Below are 15,936 nucleotides of genomic sequence, written 5' to 3'. Positions count from 1 at the left end.
CCAACCATTCTACTTTGTCACAGTTATGGACAGGAGCAGGGGAAGTAGGGAGAATTGAATGACTAAATGCATGGGAAAAAGGGGAGGGCTTAAAAGTTTAAGAGAGCTAATAAAATCAAGGAATTTGCAATCAAACAAAGATCCCAAAATGGAATCTTTACATAAATATAAAATGGATCATCCGAGTGGGTTAATCAAATGACTATTAGTGAGTGAAGATAACCATAAAACCGGCATTTGAATAAGACTACAATAGCATGGTTTCACACATAACTCATCTGGATGCTTCTACCATTGTTTGACAATGATATTTTTTCTTTTGTTGTATATATTTAGCATGTACAACATACTGTTTTGAAATACATATAACTTGTAGAATGGCTAAATTGAACTAATTAAGATAGATACTACTTCACACATTCATCACTTTTAAGGTAAAAACACAATCTAGTCTGCAATTTTCAAGAAAATAATACAAGGAGGGCACAATGGTGCACAACTGTAATCCCAGTGACTTGGAAGCCTGAAGCAGGAGGATCAATCACAAGTTCAAGGCCAACTTCAACAACTTAATGATACCTTGACTCAAAATAAAAAATAAAAAAGTGCTGGAGTTATAGCTTAGTGGTAGAGCACAACTGGGTTTGATCCCCAGTACCACCAAAAAAATGAAAGAAGAAGCCTCAGACACTGCCCCTGGTCTGGAGTTTGCAGGAAGTGGAACAGCCAAGGATGCACACCCTCCAACTGAGAACAATTTGAAAAAAATAAATGCATGTATAATATACCAATCTAAAGTCTCTTTCTTTATTGGTATTCATGTATACTTAAGTGACCTTTTGTCTTACAACATTAAAATAAACCATTTATTTTTACTTCAATATTTCCTCCTTTAGGGAAAAAAAAGACTTTTTTAACATTTCTCTGAGATGTTTTAATTTGTTGACATTTTTCTGGCATTTTTGGTGCCTACAAAATAACTCAGTATTACAAATTCAGGCACACTAATGCTATATGCAGATTAATTACAATGATCTACCTGCTCTGCAATGTGGAAGAAGAATAAGCATATCTCAAAATAACAATATAACCAACATGAAGAAATAAAAAGAAACAATGTTATTTCTGAAAAACTGGGATTGTGTGTGTACACACAATTGTGAAATCTATGACTAGAACCCCAAAAGAGGCTTTAGAATTTGAGAACTGTTGCAAGCCTATGAAAGTTTCACAGATCTCTTTCTCTCTCTCAATATCTCCCTCCATATCTCCACCCCACCACCCCTCTTATGGGTCAAATGTGAAAACAGCAAAGTAGAACCACACCATGATATAATTTCTATAGAATAACAGCTAAAATAGCAAATGAGCACCAATAACAAATATCAGAAGTATAAATGTTAGTCACTGGGGACTGACTTTACTCCCATACAATTACTCCCATACAATTCTGTTTAAACTAATTAAACTAAATTAAGCAGTCAATTCAGGCCATCAACAAATCAGTTTGTAAAGCGGGAAAACATGATACCTTATTTTCTCTAAATTTATTTGAAATTTTACCAAACTAACCTGGAACTTAGTGGCTTTAACACATGTAAATATATTTACACATTCAGTAAATTGATATTTTGAATTAGAAAAACTACATTCCAGAATGTAGATTCAGGGGTTCAGAAACAACCAGTCCCTGGCCTTAAAGAATTTTACATATTAAAAGTGAAAATAATAAATAAACTAATAAGAATAAGATGAAACTTATCTTAAAATTGGCATTTAAATAAGATAATTTTTAAAAGTTTACATTTGTAAACTTCACATACAAATGTAAGTACTATGAAAAAAAAGAAATAAAGAAGGCTAAGGGGTTGGAGAGTAACTAGAAATATTATGGCAATGGGCAGACAAGCTACCAATGATGTCACCCTTTCAGGACTGATCCTCCATGTAGAAAATAATTCGAGAGTCCATTTATTGAGCACTTCCTCTTATTAGGAACTACAATTTTTACAACCACCATGAAAAATAGACATGTTCTCCATCTCACAGATGGATAAAGGCTTACAGTAACTTGTCTAAAGTTACCAGCATTACAAATGGCAGAGCCTAGATCTGAACTCTGTATAACTCCAAAACACATAGTCTTCTTGCTATATCACACACTATTACAATCAAAATCAGAATCACCTCACTATTTTCAAACTTCAATACATTACCACAGTTCTATTATTCATTAGCGTTAGTAAATTTTAATTAAGTTAATAGCTATTATACACTATATTTCTAAGAGGCATTGGGAAATAAAAAGAATCATATGCTATAAATTCTAAAAATGTACTACTTTGAGAATTACTATTTATCACTTCTGTAGCAAATATACATGAAAATTTTCAACAATATTTGTCATGTTTCACAAAATATCTTACATTGTTTGGAAGTTACCTCAAAACATTTTCATAACACAATTATAGTTTATCAAAGTATAGTTTCATCCTTAGAGTTTTTATTATAGTTAAATAAAAAAATAATAAATAATTCAAATGTTTCATTATTTGAAACATTATTTCATTCAAGAAAATTCAAGCAAAATTGAAAAATCCTCCAGTTTTCTGTAGTAAACAGCACATTAAAGCAGAATCCTACCAACTCATTTGTACTCACAAACATCTTTCTCTATCTCTGTTGTTTTGGTTTTTTGTTGATAATGTGATTGTCTGTTAGGTCATACAAATTGGTCCATTTAACACCAAACGACAACAGGGGATAACTAGTAACTTTGAAGGTCAAAGTTCAAGAAAAGAAATTAAGATTGAGGTGCTACCCATATGAAACAGACCCTCTCTGCACCTTCCTTGCCCAAATGATATTGAGGGGGAAAAAACATCAAAAATCTCTAAGGGAGGTAAGAGCACAATAAAAAAAGGAAATAGATGACACTGGGAAAAGTCACAAAAATACCTTTAAAGGAGAAAGACTCAGGTACAGAGCCATGACCAAAGGTGCTGGCAGGATTTGCCAGTAACATTCACACAGGAGTGAGCTCACCCTTAGCTGGATGGAGTAGGCCTAGCTAGCACAGATAATTGATTAGGTCTCATAAAGGAAGCTAAACTCTGAACCCAGAAGAGACTGTTCTCTGCCCTTCATGGCTTGGCCTCCTACCCCAACTTCTCTGCAGCCTCATCCCAGTTCTACTCCTTACCTCAGGCAATTACAAATTGGGGAAATTATTGTCTTAGAACAGAATTTAAATGTCATGAGACTTTCAAGAAGGATTAGAGAGTGCTTACTAAACAAAAGTATTTAAGTATAATTATAAACTAAACCTTGTCTAAGTACAAATATTTAATCAGCAACAGTCAAGAAGAGATAGGCGGGAAAATAGAGGGAAGAAATGTAGGAATGCTAATCATTTTTAATAGCATGAACTCAATCCATGATGTTTAAAATTGAAAATGTAGGTTAAAAGCATGAAACAACTCTAATTAATCTTATGGGTTTCCATAATCTCTTGTCTCAACCTCAACACTATTTTCTAGTAACAATTTCTTTTGTTAATATGAAATAATTTAGCTAAATTTAAGCAATAACTTCCACTTCAACTAGCTGCTTCTCTGTTAAACTCAGTTAAATTTAATACTTATTTGCTTCATATTAGCAAGAGTATTATGATCTCATCCTCATAAAATTATTTTTATTCATCATGCCCTCTGAGTATTGCCCACATGTAAGCATAAGCAGATGTCTGGTCTAATGCTCTCCAAAATTTAAGTAGGAACTTCTAAATGGTAAGATTAGGACCATTTGTTATTTTCTTTTCTGTTATTTTCTGTATTTCTTAACTTTTAAAATATATATGTGTTGTTTATAAAATAATTACTTTTAAAAGTATAAATAAAACTGAGGAAATGAATTTATTCCACCATTAACTCTGACTAATCAATGGCCTGCTTTGTTTAAGCTGTATCATCTTAGGTATATAAGTTAAGGAAAAGTTGATTATTTAACATAGGCTATTTAATTTTTTATTTGATATTGACATTTATAATAAATAAATAAGATCAAGATCAAGATATCCTGATATGTCATAAGAAATATATCTGATATGCCTATGAATTTGTAACCCCTATAGAATTTAATAAACATGGAGTTTTCCACTCAGCACAAGAGACACAAAACTAATTATGACACATTTGTAGGGAACATATATTTCAACCAGTTAGCAAATATAGTATAGATTTGTGTGTGTGTGTGTGTGTGTGTGTGTGTGTGTTGAGAAGGGTCATCTCTAGTTGTTTTATTTACATAGATCTTTCAAAGTTACATAGGTCCTTATTCTCAGACTTTGCTGATAGAAGTGTAAATTGGCTCATTCTTATGGAGTATCAACATCTACCAAATGTAAAATGAACAAATCCTTTGATACAACAGTGCTGTATTTGGGATTTTTCCTACAGATATAATTGTATATGTATAAAACGACAGGTGTAAAGATAGTAATATTAAGGTAATATAAAATAATAGAAAACAGCTAAATATCCAGCAAGTGTACTGATACAGAATAATCTCCATTATATGTGGAGCAAAATAAAAGATAGTACAAAATGTTTAGTTCAGTTAACTCTAAAAATCAAAATCAAAAATATAGATAGAATAAAACTGAAGGCAGGCAACAATTTCTTCAAGATGACAATAAAAGAGTAATGATAAAAGGAAAAAATAATTTAACTTAAAATTTTAAACTTATCAAAAGATACCATTTTGAGAGTAAAATATAAGCCACAGATGAGGAGAAAATATCAGTTCATTTTGACATATGACAAATACTTATATCCAAAACGTAGAAAGTAATCCTTTAAATCACTGAGTAAAAGACTAACTCAGATAAAAAAAATGGTCATTTGTATATGTAATTCACATAGACATTGAAGTTGCAACAAAGTATATCTAAATTGCAACTAAATATATGAAAAAATGTTTATCTTTACTAATCTGGGAAATGTGAATTCAAATCACAAAGTAAAATCACAACATACCCACTATAAAAATGGCTCAAAATTAAAAGATTATATTGTCAAGAGTTGATAAAGGAATTCAAAACTGTCAATCCTACTAATAAGGAATAAACTCTTCCATTTTGGAAAACTGGCAGTCTACTAAAGTTAAAACTATTTTGAAACTGTGACCCATGAGTTCTACTCCTAAATATTTCAAGGGAAATGGGTGTATATGTCCAGCAAAAGACATTCCAAAGAATGTTCATAGGCATTTAATTCATAATAGGCAAAAACTGGAAACAACTGAAATGCTCATCAATAAAACATTTAATAAGTTGGGGTATGTTCATATAGTAGAATACTATACAGCAACAAAAACACGCTAATGATTCACACAAGTGAATGAACCTCTAAAATGTTATGCTAAAGAAGCCAGATAGATAACATATTATGTGGTTCTATCCAAGAAGTTCAAGAAAAGGTAGAACCAGTCTACAGTATTAGAAGTTAAAACAGTAGCTACCTCTGGGAGGAGGTGATATACTTGGGAAGACACATAAAGAAACATTCTGGAGTGATGTAAATATGCTGCTTTGAACTAAGTTGCATTTTTCCAGTTGTACTTTATTTTTGTAAAAATAAAAAAAAAATCACTGAATCATATGCTTAATATTTTTAACTATAATGTATGTAAATTTACCTCATTTTTTGTAAATGAATTTTTAAAAGATTGAAAAACTATGCCACCAAGTGTGTTTTTTTTCAAAATAGGGGAAGGGTATTTTGGATTTTGAATAGAATATTTCTGAAAGAATGCAAAAAGTAAGCAACAATACTAGATTGCCTCTAAGGAGAAGGTGAGTTGGGTCAGAGGAAATAATGTTTATATTGTAGACACCTAGATATAGGGGGAAAAAGGCCCTGTTTGTGTCACACTGTTAGTAGATAGAAAGCCCTCTTACACTCTTAAAAATATCCTATTTTGTATGACAAAGTGTATGGTCAACCTACTTATATGACTTTTGGATTTAGTATTACATGAATGTATAACATCTTTTTTAATAAATAAAATGTTAAAGAAAATACAATACAGTGCCTTTGACAGAAATGTAAGAACATTTTTTCTTTGTGTAATTATGTGCGTTTCCTTGGTTCTTATAAGGTAAAACAAATATCTAGGAAGCTTGTTAACCTGATTTAATTCAACCTGCATGCTTGGGTCAAACTAATCTTAAGAAGCACAGCTTTCATCATATCATTGCCCTTCTAAAAAAAAATCTACCTAACTATACTGTGAGCGAACTACATCACACCTTCTTTATTTGATCTTGAAGACTTTTCTAAAGTATGTCCTCAACCAACCTTCCCACACTGCTCTGAAATTTTAACTCTCAGTTTTTCTGTAAGTGGCCCATAGATACACCTGATTCTTTACTGCTTCCCTGTCTTTACTCCTAGTGTGATCTCCACTGGGAATGTCTCCCTCCATCTGAATCACATACAACTTTTAAGGTACCAAGAAACTCAAGTCCTACCATTTCCTTGAAGTCCTACCCTAAGCCACATCTAGCTTCTTCCAATTATAATAAGAACTTCTCTCTATCACATTAAGTGTAAGTTTAAATAGATTTTGAAATTTTCTCAATTAATTTTGAAAAAAATTAAGAACACCTATTTTATTGAGCACTAGAACAGAATTGAATAATAACTGATATCAATGTCAACACATCTCTCTCATATACACACACATGCAGTGTCCCTAGCCCCTAAACCTCTAGAATTATAAAACTCAGTAGGGTTTCAAAGGTTGTGTATCCAAAAAAAAAAAAAAAAACCAAAAAAACTAGACATTTCTATTTCATAATAATCTGTATTGTCTACAATATAACTTTTAATTTTATGAAGTTATATATTTTTCTGATTTTCTTATGAATGTATATCTGATCTAGCTAACTTATCTGCTCCTTATAGAGTAACTTATTGTGGTACCTAATCCAAAAATAAACAGGTATGATTTATGTTTGATTTATCAATTGGCATCATTCTTCTTGATGTTTAAGTGTGCCATGACTTATAGTTAACCCTTTACTTAAAACTCATATCATATGTTTGTGTCATTTACTTTCCAGAATCTCTCATACTTATTGGTTTCATTCCCAATACCCTTTCTGTGTGCCCTATGCTGAAAAAAAACAAAAAAAAGAATATTCTCTTTTGAATAAAATTGGTTAGCATACTGCCACAAATGAAAAAATAAGGGAATATGATTTTGTTCTAAACATAAGATTATAATTTAAGCATATAGTTATAGACCTTAATAAGTTATTAACTTCTGTTTTAATCTATGAAAGAATACCTGCTATTTATAAAGTAAAACCATTTTTAATAATAATAATAATAATACCTCTCATAACTATTTCCAAGTGTGGTTCACAAAACACCTCTATTAAAAGCACTTGGACCCATGATTAAACATGCATATTTGCTCTACCCACAAATCAGTATTTCTGAGGGTGGAACTCAAGAACCTGCAGTTACAATGAGAAATTGACTACCTTATGTTATACATAATTTTATGCTTTTTTATTTTACAAAAGATATCTTAAATTTGCACTTCACAATATCTTTTAGAGGAGGTATGTGAGCTTCACTTTCAGATGCACTTCTCTGGAACACGGTAAACTATGTAATATGTACAAGATCACAGAGTACAGTGCCAGGCATTCATTTACTCATTCACTCAACATACATTTATTGAATGTTTACTAAGGCTCTATTCTAAGCACAGAGACATAAGTGACCCAAGCAAAGACCATGGTCTTTCTTAAAGGCTCATATTCTACTGAGACCCATTTGGGCAACATTACACAGGTGTGAACTGGAGCTGGGCCCCAGCCTCTTAGCTGAGTCACTGTACCAATCGCCTGTTCACTAAAGTGTAACATATATCAAGCAGCATGCACAAACAAAATACAAATATAATAAACCAAGATTCATTCTGTAGACATCATGGAGAGTGAAAAGAATACAGGCTCCAGGAGGAAAACAGATTTTTAACATCTGAACACTCTGAACAAGTTATTTAAACCTCTAAGCTTCAGTTAACAGAATGTACCTATACCTACCTGGAAGGAGCAATGTGAAGGCTGAAGAGATAACAACAAGTAAAACATCTAGCATAGGCCTAGACAGAGTAGGTACACAAAATTGGTTCTCTTTTTCTCCACAATCAAATCAGAATCTTGTCTGACAATACCATAACAAACCTAAAAAATTATATTTTAGACTGAGTGGAGGTCAACTGTACCCAGTTTGACTTAAATCCCATCATAAAACTGCTTTCATAAATTTTATCCCATACTATACATTTGGGTATGCCTCCTCTGGGATAAAAATGGCATATTACTCACTAGGGAAAAAAATACATTTTGAGTTTTCCATTAGAGTACCAGGCTATGCTTGGAACATCACTCAATTTCCAGGGAGAAATACATGCGATAACCTGCTAAGAGCCATAGCCAAGTAGTATGATGCATGGCATTTTGGGTTGAAAGGTGACGCCAGCAAGCCATTGAGATGATATGATTATGTTAAGATCTGCATTCATATGGATATTAGACCCCTGCTGTCCACCTCGGCCTGCTAAGGGACTCCTGGAGAGTTTCCATTGGTTGGGGAAGTGCGGTAGGAGGGAATTCCGGAGGAGGGATTTCCTGTTGGTGTCCGGGAGAACACCATGTGTGTGGGTCGGCATATTTCCCGGGAGCTTACAGGGCATTGGCGGGAGTTTCAAAAATAAAATTTGTTCCTGTTTGAGTGGCTCGTGATTTTTGTGCCCAGCCAGACTACGGCAATAACCTCTAAAAAATTATGCATAATAATGTACCTTCTCTTCTCATCAAACTAACGTAATACATATAAACAATAAATACAGCCACATTACTCCTTCCCTCTTCAATCTTGTTTTGCACTCTTTGTTGCTAGTTCACAATAATCCAATAATACTGGCCTTCTTTTGATTCCTCAAACCTATCAGACTCTCTGGAATGGAGGGAGGCATCATGCATGGTTTTGCCAAGTTGGGTCCCCCCTGAAACATCAAGTCTTCAGAGAAACCTTCCCTAACTGACCATCCTGTAAAGATGAGGCTCCACTGTGAAGGGTGATGTGGCAAATTCTCCTAACAATAGAGCAACCTGGATTGGTTCCAATCAATCATCAGACAGCATGAAGTTATGCTTCAGCACAGATATACAGCTGTGCAGTTTGATAAAAGTTCACACACAACATGATACAATCCTGTGTGAGCATAAGCTAGCAAGCAAAATTATCCAGGGCTTCATAAGTGAACCCACTTATGAAGCTTCTGCTGAGAGGTTTAGGGAACTAACATATATTGCTGATAAGATAAGGGAAAACAACTTTCTTAAGAACTCCCAGTGTGATCTGATTTCTTTAATCTGCTTTTATTTTTGCTGTCCAACCACATTTTGTGAAGATACTTAGAAGTATGATAATGGTCTGAGGTATAATATTATAAATGCTAATAGCCCCCTGTACTCTTCTTCAGCACTCCTTCTATTGGTATGCAATGGGTATCTTCTGCTAATGCTTGTTCCCACTTGACAGTTCCAGGAGGGCAAGAACTGCACCTATCCTACAGTGTGCTTAATCCCAGTGCCTTCCTCAGTCCTTGGAATATATGCAATAACTTTTCACTGGTCCAATGAATGACCTAAAGAGTGAGAACTGTATCTAGGTGAAAGAGATACAGTACAGGGGAATTAAGTTTGCTTAATTTAATATACTTAAAAGTATATAAAACAATGTTTAAAGACACCATAGTAAGCTCAATAAACGTTATTTGCTTAGCTAGAACAAAAATTACCCAAGTATGGTACCAAAGAAAAGGAAAGTTGTTGTTGATTGGTAAATTATAAGGCTGAGGATACACTGTATGGTTATCCCTTTCAGAAACAGTATGGTGTAGTATAGGAACCATGGAAAGGATAATGAAAGTCCTTCACTTCAGCAGTCTTTCATTCATTTTAGCACTTTTATAATTTTAAAAGACCCAGATGTTTTCACATATTCCCAATTGAATTCAGTGTCCTTAAAATCAGCACTCATTATTGTGCATGCTTGACCATATAAGAGACTATGGGATAAAATAAAGAGAAATGTTCATGCTCCATTCTCTAAATAAGTAGAAAGAAACTTGTACTCTGAATATTTTAAGAAAAAGCCACACATTTTTTCTGTGACTTATGAAACAACAGAGGATGAAAGCACAAAAGAACTTATATCTTAAGACATTAAAATCCCACAGGTGTTTTGAACTAAAAAGAAATAAAGACTGCAAAAGAGAAGAGTTGAAGTCACTCCCCTTGGTTATCCCAACACTGCAGCACTATTTCCTAAAGAATTGACTGAATAAAGTGATTCAGGGAAAGAATACCTGCTAGAACAAGATTTGTAAGCCTACAAATTCAGTTTGTTTTGAAATGCATGCCTTTCAGTAATTTTATTTATTAGACTTCAATATTCTTTTTTTTCTCTCACTTTAATGCTATTAATATTATTTACCCCCAGACTCCATCTTTTAAAATCTAACCAACCACATTTTGTCCCTTTATATACTCCTTAGGAACTTACCAAGCAAATACTGGTGGTGAGAGATTGTCATAAAATGAAATAATTCTTTCACTGTCAAACTCTAACACATAAGACAAATCAGATTCGACTAAGCCTGAGGATTTAGGTAACAAATCTTCAAATACATAGTTGCTTATAATATTACAAAAGAAAAAAGAAACCCTCTGCTATGTACACTCTGGCAAAAGTGAACATCTATAGTCTAATAAGCCATTCTACTTTACAAAAGAAATATTCCTAAATCACACAAAGGTTATTAAGTTTGGATAATATGATAAATGTGGGAAATGTGTTCACTACCTGATTTATTGCTTCTTTCTAAAAAGAGTATTCTTTTCATGGGACCATACTGAAATTTAGGCTTCAGTATAACTATAATGAACACACTTCCATTTTACTTTAGTAAGTCATTTGCTTTCACTGGTTTCTTTTTAAAATTAATTCTAATTTAATCCTATAGGTTAATGAAGAGAAAAATTGTGTGGAATATAAAATTATTAACATTCTAAGAAGGATACCTACCTCAGGCCCTGTGATGTGCATCAGACCAGAAATAGCAGAGGCAATGGCATCATAACCAGCTCTTTGAGACATGGGGCCTGTCTGACCATAACCTAAAACAAGAAGAGTAGACATGATCAGCACCACGCAAGGTGCATTATAACCATTTCACAATAGTGTGTTGAAACCATTTGTTTCCAGAAATCTTGCAGCATTTTGTTCCTATTTAGATCTATTCAATCCCTTAAAGGAGACACCAAGAATTCATTACAGTGTTCTACCCCAGAAAGTCAAAAACAGCTGATCCCACCTGCATAAGTGTTTTGTTTGGCCTGAAAACATCTTAAAATAATTTTATTTAGTTGCCAACAATTAAAAGTCAAGAGATAACACAAAAAATGCAAATTCTGGTTTTTGTTGAAAAATTAGAAAATAAATTCAAAGATAAGCTTAAATTTTTACATGACAAAAAACTTTTTTTCTTTTCTTTTTTCTTTTTTTATTAATGCATTATAGTTATACATAATATTGGGTTTCATTTTGACATAATTATACAATCATGGAATTAATTTGCTCCAATTCAGTCCCCAATACTTCCTCTTTCCTTCCCCTCCTCCCTTCCCCTGTCCCCTTTCCTCTATTCTACTGGTATTTCTTCTATGTATTTATGGGGTTTTTTAATTAGTGCATTATAGACATACAGAAAGGTAAAATTTACTGTGGTATATTCATATTCATATTCATATATACACATAGGTCAGTTTCATTCCACTATTCCTCCTTTTCCCGTCTCTCCTCCTTCCCTCTCAATTCCCTTCCTTTCTTCCACTGATCTCTCTTCATGGTGTGTCCTTCCCATACCCTTTTTATTTTTTCTTATTTTGGTCTAGCTTTCACATATGAGAGAAAACATTTGACCCTTGACTTTTGGGTCTGGCTTATTTCACAAAGCATGATGCTCTCCAGTTCCATCTATTTACCAGCAAATGCCATAATCATATTCACAATAACCTAAAAAAAAGTACTTGGGAATAAATCTAATCAAGGAGATGAAAGACCTCTACAATAAAAACTAGAGAACAGTGAAGAAATGAATTGAAGATGACATATGAAGTTGGAAAGAACCCCCACCCACATTCTTAGATAGGCAGAATTAATATTATCAAAATGGTATTACACAGATTGAATGCATTCCCCATCAAAATACCAACGGCATTCTTCACAGAATTAGAAAAAAAAACAGTTCTAAAATTCATTTGAAAGAATAAGAGACCCAGAATAGCCAAAGCAATCCTAGGCAAGAAGAATAATGCTAGAGGCATCACCATACTGGACCTCAAATATTCTACAGAGTTATGAAAAGAAAAAAATCAGCATGGACCTGGCACCAAAATAAAAATGAAGACCAATGACATAGAACAGAAGACACAGCGACAAAGCCACCCTGATACAGTCATCTGATACTCAACAAAGATGCCAAAAACAAACATTGGACAAATGATAGCCTTTTTTAACAAATGGTGCTGGGGAACCTGGATATCCATATGTAGAGGAATGAAAACAATCCCTATCTCTCACCTCACACAAAAGTCAACTCAAAGTGGATCCAAGATCTAGGATCCACTAGGAATTAGATCAGAAACTCTGCAACAGCCAGATAAAATGTAGGTTAACACTCTAATATATTGTTAAGGAACTAACTTCCTTAACAACACTCCTAAAGGGCAACAATCTTGAACTAACAGCTCTCCCCTTTGCACAAGACAAGAACATGTCAGCCTGCCAGGAACTCTACCACTCCTTACTCCTGAACTTCTCAACTTCATTCACTCATCTAACTTCCCTCCCATGCCCCAGTTGACATTTACAACTCTTTATCTGCACATGACAATATACAAACAAGCAAAGCAGTGTCTCCATAGATTCTTATATTTTTTCAAGTATGAAAAGAAAACATAAATAATAAATTGAGAAATTGGACAATAAAAGCCTTAATGCTAAACCCAAGGCCAACACCATTCTAAATGGAGAAAAATTGAAAGCATTCCCTCTAAAAACAGGAACAAGACAAGGATGCCCTCTTTTACCACTTCTATTCAACATTGTCCTTTAAATTCTAGCCAGACCAATTAAGCAAAAGAAGTAAATTAAATGGATATGAATAGGAAAAGAACAGCTCAAAGTATTCCTATTTGCCCACAACATGATTCTATATTTAGAAGACCCAGAAACTCCAACAGAAAACTTCTAGAACTCATAAATGAATTCATCAAAGTAGCAGGATATAAAAATAACACCAATAAATCAACTGTGTTCCTATACAGCAATGATGAATCAGCTGAAAAAAAATTAGAAAAACTATCCCATTCACAGTAGCCTCAAAAAAAGTAAAATACTCGGGATTCAAACTAACAAAAAAGGTGAAAGAAGTCTATAATCCAAACTATAAAACACTACAGAAAGAAACTAAAGAAGACCTTAAAAGATGGAAAGATGGATCCGCAGAGTTAATATCATCAAAATGGCCATACTACCAAAAGCATTATACAGATTCAATGTAACTCCTATTAAAATTTCAGTGATGTTCTTCATTAAAATAGAAAAGACAGTCATGAAATTCATTTGGAAATATAAGAGGCCCAGAATAGCCAAAGCAATCTTTAGCATGAAAAATGAAGCAGGAGGCATCACAATACCAGACTTTAAATTATACTACAGGGCTATAGTAACAAAAACAGCATGATATTGGCACAAAAAACAGGCATAAAGACCAATAGAACAGAATGGAAGACACAGAGATAAACCCACATAAATATAGTTATAGCATAACAGACAAAAGCAACACAAACACACACTGGAGAAAAGATAGCTTCTTCAACAAAATGGTGCTGGGAAAAATGGAAATCCAGATGTAGTAGAATGAACTTGAACCCCTATCTTTCACCCTACACAAAACTCAACTCAAACTGGATCAAGGACCTATGCATTAGACCAGAGACCTTGTGTCTGCTAGAAAAAAATGTAGGCCTAAAACTCCATCATGTAGGCTTAGGAACCTAATTTCTCAACAAGACTCCTAAAGCACAAGAAGTAAAATCAAGAATCAGTGAATGGGATGGTATCAAACTAAAAAAACTTCTTCACAGCAAACGAAACAATCAAGAATATGAGAGAGCCTACAGAGTGGGAAAAAATCTTTGCCACCTGCATCTCCAACAGAGAACTCACTAATCTCTAGGATATATAAAACAAAAATTCAAAAAAGTTAACACCAAAAAAATAAAATAAATCAATAAATAGGCTAAGGAACTGAGCATGTACTTCACAGAAGAATAAATGCAAATGGTCAACAAATATATTAAAATATGTTCAACATGTCTAGCGATTAGAGAAATGCAAATTAAAACTACACTGAGATTCCATCTCTAGTCAGAATGGCAATTATCAAGAATACAAGCAACAATAAATGCTGGCAAGGATGTGGGGGAAACGTACACTCATACATTGCTGGTGGGACTGCAAATTGATGCAACCACTATGGAAAGCATTTCAGAAAACCTGAAATGGAACCACCATTTGACCCAGCTATCCCACTCCTCGGTTTATACCCAAAGGACATAAAATCAGAATATTATAGTGACACAGACATGTCAATGTTTACAGCAGCTCAATTCATAATAGCTAAGCTATGGAACCAACTTAGGTGCCCTTCAATAGATGGATTGAATAAAGAAAATGTGGTACACATACACAATGGAATATTATTCAGGCAAAAGAAAAATGAAAAATCAGTGTGATCACAAAAGACAAGAATAAGGTAAGGAGACCAGAAATAGGAGGCTAATGAAATAGTGTAGATGAGAGATTTTCTTTTGCTCTCTTTTTTCCTTTTATTATCAGGCAAAAGCTCCATCCTGAAGCTCTTGGTTGCCAGGAAGCCTCAAAGCTGCTCTTGAATTGGTTCCTGTCAGGAAAGCTGTCCTAGCAGCCATTACCTATTGAGGGTCCTTAGCCTGACAGTTTACCCAAGGGTGCATGATGGGTTCTAATGGTAATGGATGGAACTGGAGACTGTCATGTAAGTGAAATAAGCCAAACCCAAAAAACAAAAGCCAAATGTTCTCTCTGTAGATGCTGACACACAATGGTGGGGGAGGAGGGGAAGGAGTAGAAGTTCTTTGGATTAGACAAAGGAAATGAAGGAAAGGGAGGGTAGTGGGAATAGAAAAGACCATAGAATGAATCTGAATAATTTTCCTATGCTCATATATGAATACACCACCCATGAAATGCCACATCATTTTCAACCATTAAAATGGGATCCTTATTAGAATAAGTTACACTCCGTGTATGTATATCAAAATATACTCTACTGTCATGTATATCTAGAAAGAATAAGATAAAAAATTTTTAAAGTGAAAACACAGTAATTGGACATAAATAAAACAATTACATTTTCTAACAGTGCTTTTTAAGGTGTTTTTTTTTTCTTCCTTCCATCTTTCCTTCCTTCTTCTCATATTTCCTTTCTTCCTTCCTTCTGAAGGATGAGGGGGCATCAACAAAAATCATGAGAACACAAGAATTCTTTTCTCCTGCTCTCCTCAGTCTTGGTATTTATTGCTCAGTAATAAACATTATGTCAGGTGCTACATGAGTCTGTCTCCAAATCCATCAACCAGAGAGGGAATAAACTGCCTTCTATACCCATTATTCCCTGTTCTAGAAGTGTCAAAAAAAGGGTACCCTGAGGCCTTGCTTCACTTGCCACCTGAAATGTTCC

At 33.9% G+C, this 15,936-nt stretch overlaps 1 protein-coding gene across 3 annotated transcripts in view; it reads right to left on the bottom strand.

Annotated features, from left to right (window-relative positions):
- Window positions 1-15,936, bottom strand: part of Sugct (succinyl-CoA:glutarate-CoA transferase) — a 694,998-nt gene that overhangs the window by 565,133 nt on the left and 113,929 nt on the right. For all 3 annotated transcript variants that reach the window (XM_076864086.2, XM_076864094.2, XM_076864102.2), the window contains exon 7: window positions 11,175-11,266. In XM_076864086.2, coding sequence (XP_076720201.2) covers window positions 11,175-11,266 — 92 coding nt within the window. The remainder of the gene's footprint in view (window positions 1-11,174; window positions 11,267-15,936) is intronic.

This window comes from Callospermophilus lateralis, chromosome 1 (assembly GCF_048772815.1).
Source record: "Callospermophilus lateralis isolate mCalLat2 chromosome 1, mCalLat2.hap1, whole genome shotgun sequence".
Lineage (NCBI taxonomy): Eukaryota > Metazoa > Chordata > Mammalia > Rodentia > Sciuridae > Callospermophilus > Callospermophilus lateralis.
The sequence above is the reverse complement of the archived record's forward strand: the minus strand, read 5'-3'. Positions and strand labels throughout refer to the sequence as shown.